At 38.7% G+C, this 2,663-nt stretch overlaps 1 protein-coding gene across 1 annotated transcript; it reads right to left on the reverse strand.

Annotated features, from left to right (window-relative positions):
• Window positions 1–1,472: 1,472 nt before the first annotated feature.
• LOC141114276 (olfactory receptor 4E2-like) lies at window positions 1,473–2,444 on the reverse strand. Its single transcript, XM_073607906.1, has one exon. The coding sequence runs from the start codon at window positions 2,442–2,444 to the stop codon at window positions 1,473–1,475; it is 972 nt and encodes a 323-aa protein (XP_073464007.1).
• Between the last annotated feature and the right edge of the window lie 219 nt (window positions 2,445–2,663).

Genomic DNA, 2,663 nt, shown 5'->3' on the forward strand with positions numbered 1-2,663 from the left:
GAAGATGAGGAGCCAGAGAAGAGGGAGATCAGGGCTGCGCTGTGCTAAACCATTATCTTGCACTGATATAAATTCAATAAACACAAATCTTATTGGTTGCAATGGTTTACTGCACATTTTGCATTTTAACAGACAAAATCTATTTTGAGTAGTATTTTCTTGCAATAGGGGAAGAGAGAAAATGACGTACATAATGTAAAACATTAGTTTATTCATTAAGACCCATTTCTTGGCTCCTTTTTTAGCCATTTCAGCCCCGGAATATTTTACCCCCTTCCTGACCAGAGCACTTTTTACAATTTGGCACTGTTTCGCTTTAACTGGTAATTGCACGATCATGCGATGCTGAACCAAAACGAAATTTGCGCCTTTTTTTTCCCACAAATAGAGCTTTCTTTTAGTGGTATTTGATCACCTCTGCGTTTTTTATTTTTTGCGCTATAAGCAAAAAAAAGCGACAATTTTGAAAAAAAAAACAATATTTTTTACTTTTTGCTATAATAATTATCCCCAAAAATGTTTTTAAAAAACAAATTCCTTCATCAGTTTAGGCCAATATATATTCTTCTACATATTCTTGGTAAAAAAAATCACAATAAGCGTATATTGATTGGTTTGCGCAAAAGTTATAGCGTCTGCAAACTATGGGAAAGATTTACGGCATTTATTCCTAGTTTTTTTTTCATTCTTTTTTTTTTTACTAGTAATGGTGGCGATCTGCGATTTTTATCGGGATTGCGGCAGACAGATCGGACACTTTTGACACATTTTTGAGACCATTGACATTTATACAGCGATCAGTGCTATAAAAATCCACTGATTACTGTGTAAATATCACTGGTAGGGAAGGGGGTTAACACTAGGGGGCGATCAAGGGGTTAAATGTGTGTTCCCTCAGTGTTCTAACTGTATGGGGATAGGACTGAGTAAGAGAGGAGACATATCGTTGTTCCTATTTACTAGGAACAAACATGTCTCCTCTCCCCTGACAGCACACACACAAATCCCTGTGCTGGCGCTCCTGTACGCGATTGCACATGGCCAGCTGCGATCACACCTATTGTCCACGCGCATCAGGTCCCCCGCCATGCAGCAGACGCGCACGCGCCCTCTGGCGGCTCTTAAAGGGGTGACGTACCCATACGGGATTTTGCACACCCGTGCCACTTTGCCGACGTATATCAACATGAGCTGGTTGGCAAGTGGTTAAATAGTCCCCTTGGAGATATAAAAAAAGCTTTTTCTTGTAATATTTATCTTCTTTCTTGTGTTGTCCCCTTGCTGCTCTTTATGAAACTGGCCTAAATACTTCTGGAAAAGGTAGGTATGAAATAAAGAAAACAAATGCACGTGGAGGCTGCTGGAGAAGGAGGAACACTAAGTGGAGAATGAGCCCTGAATTGAACTTTAAATATAACTTTAACAAAGTACGGTTTCATTTTAATGGAAATTAAATAAACCCTTCCTATATTTCAGTGGTTTGTGTGAAATATTATGTCTGTCTGCTTTGCCAATTTTGGGGAAAGCTTGTTTCTGAAAGGTTTCCTGATCGCATTTTTGACCTCCTGGTTTCGTAGTGTGTAGATAATAGGATTTAGTAGAGGCGTCATTACTGTATACAGCACAGACACCAACTTGTCTGCTGCATAGTTTACTGGTGGTCTCAAGTATATGAATACAGATGGTCCAAGGAAGAATGTAATAACCAAGAGATGGGCTGCACATGTAGAGAACGCTTTACGTCTCCCTTCTGAAGAATGGATCTTTAAGATTGTGGTTATGATTCCAAGGTAGGAGAACAATAGTACCACAAAGCAACTGAGTGAAATCATTCCACTATTTGCTATAATAAATATATCAATAAAAAAGGTGTCAGAACAGGCAAGTACAGCTAGTGGGTGGACATCACAGAAGAAGTGGTTAATCTTATTTGGACCACAAAATGGCAGCTGGTAGGTGAGAAAAGCCTGGGTAAAGGAATGCAAGAAACCTGCTAGCCAAGTGAATGCCACCAGCCAACAGCAACATTTGTAATTCATGACAATGTGATACCTTAGTGGATTACAGATAGCCACATAGCGATCATATGCCATGACAGTCAGAAGGAAGCACTCTGTGCCACCAAATAAATGAAGGAAGAATAGCTGCAATATGCACTGGTTAAAAGAAATGGTCTTTTGATTTGAGAGGACATTAACCAGCATCTTTGGGATGGTGACTGTTGAGTAGCAGATGTCCAAGAAAGACAAGTTACTGAGAAAAAAATACATAGGTGAACGCAGATGTGGATCAACATGGACTGCTGTCATGATGAGAAGATTCCCTGATAAGGTCATCAAATACAGGGCCAGAAACAAGACAAAGAAAATAACCTGAGCGTTACGTGAATGAGAGAGACCACTGAGGGTGAACTCTGTTACCAAACTCTGATTTTGAAGATCCATTTTCTTCTCTCAGCTTAATAGGAGACGAAGAAAGTGTGAAAAATAGAAATAGAAGAAATGAGCAAAGAAACAACTTGTTGCCGACATTATATTTTTCAACATTTACATAACTTAACAAGTTTGAGAATGGATTTTATTATTTGTATACGTCTATTTTTAAGTACTATGCTTTATAACTTTGAATTCCTAACCATGTTTTTTTTTTATTCCTCCAGATTT

This window comes from Aquarana catesbeiana, linkage group LG01, assembly GCF_042186555.1.
Source record: "Aquarana catesbeiana isolate 2022-GZ linkage group LG01, ASM4218655v1, whole genome shotgun sequence".
NCBI classification, from domain to species: domain Eukaryota; kingdom Metazoa; phylum Chordata; class Amphibia; order Anura; family Ranidae; genus Aquarana; species Aquarana catesbeiana.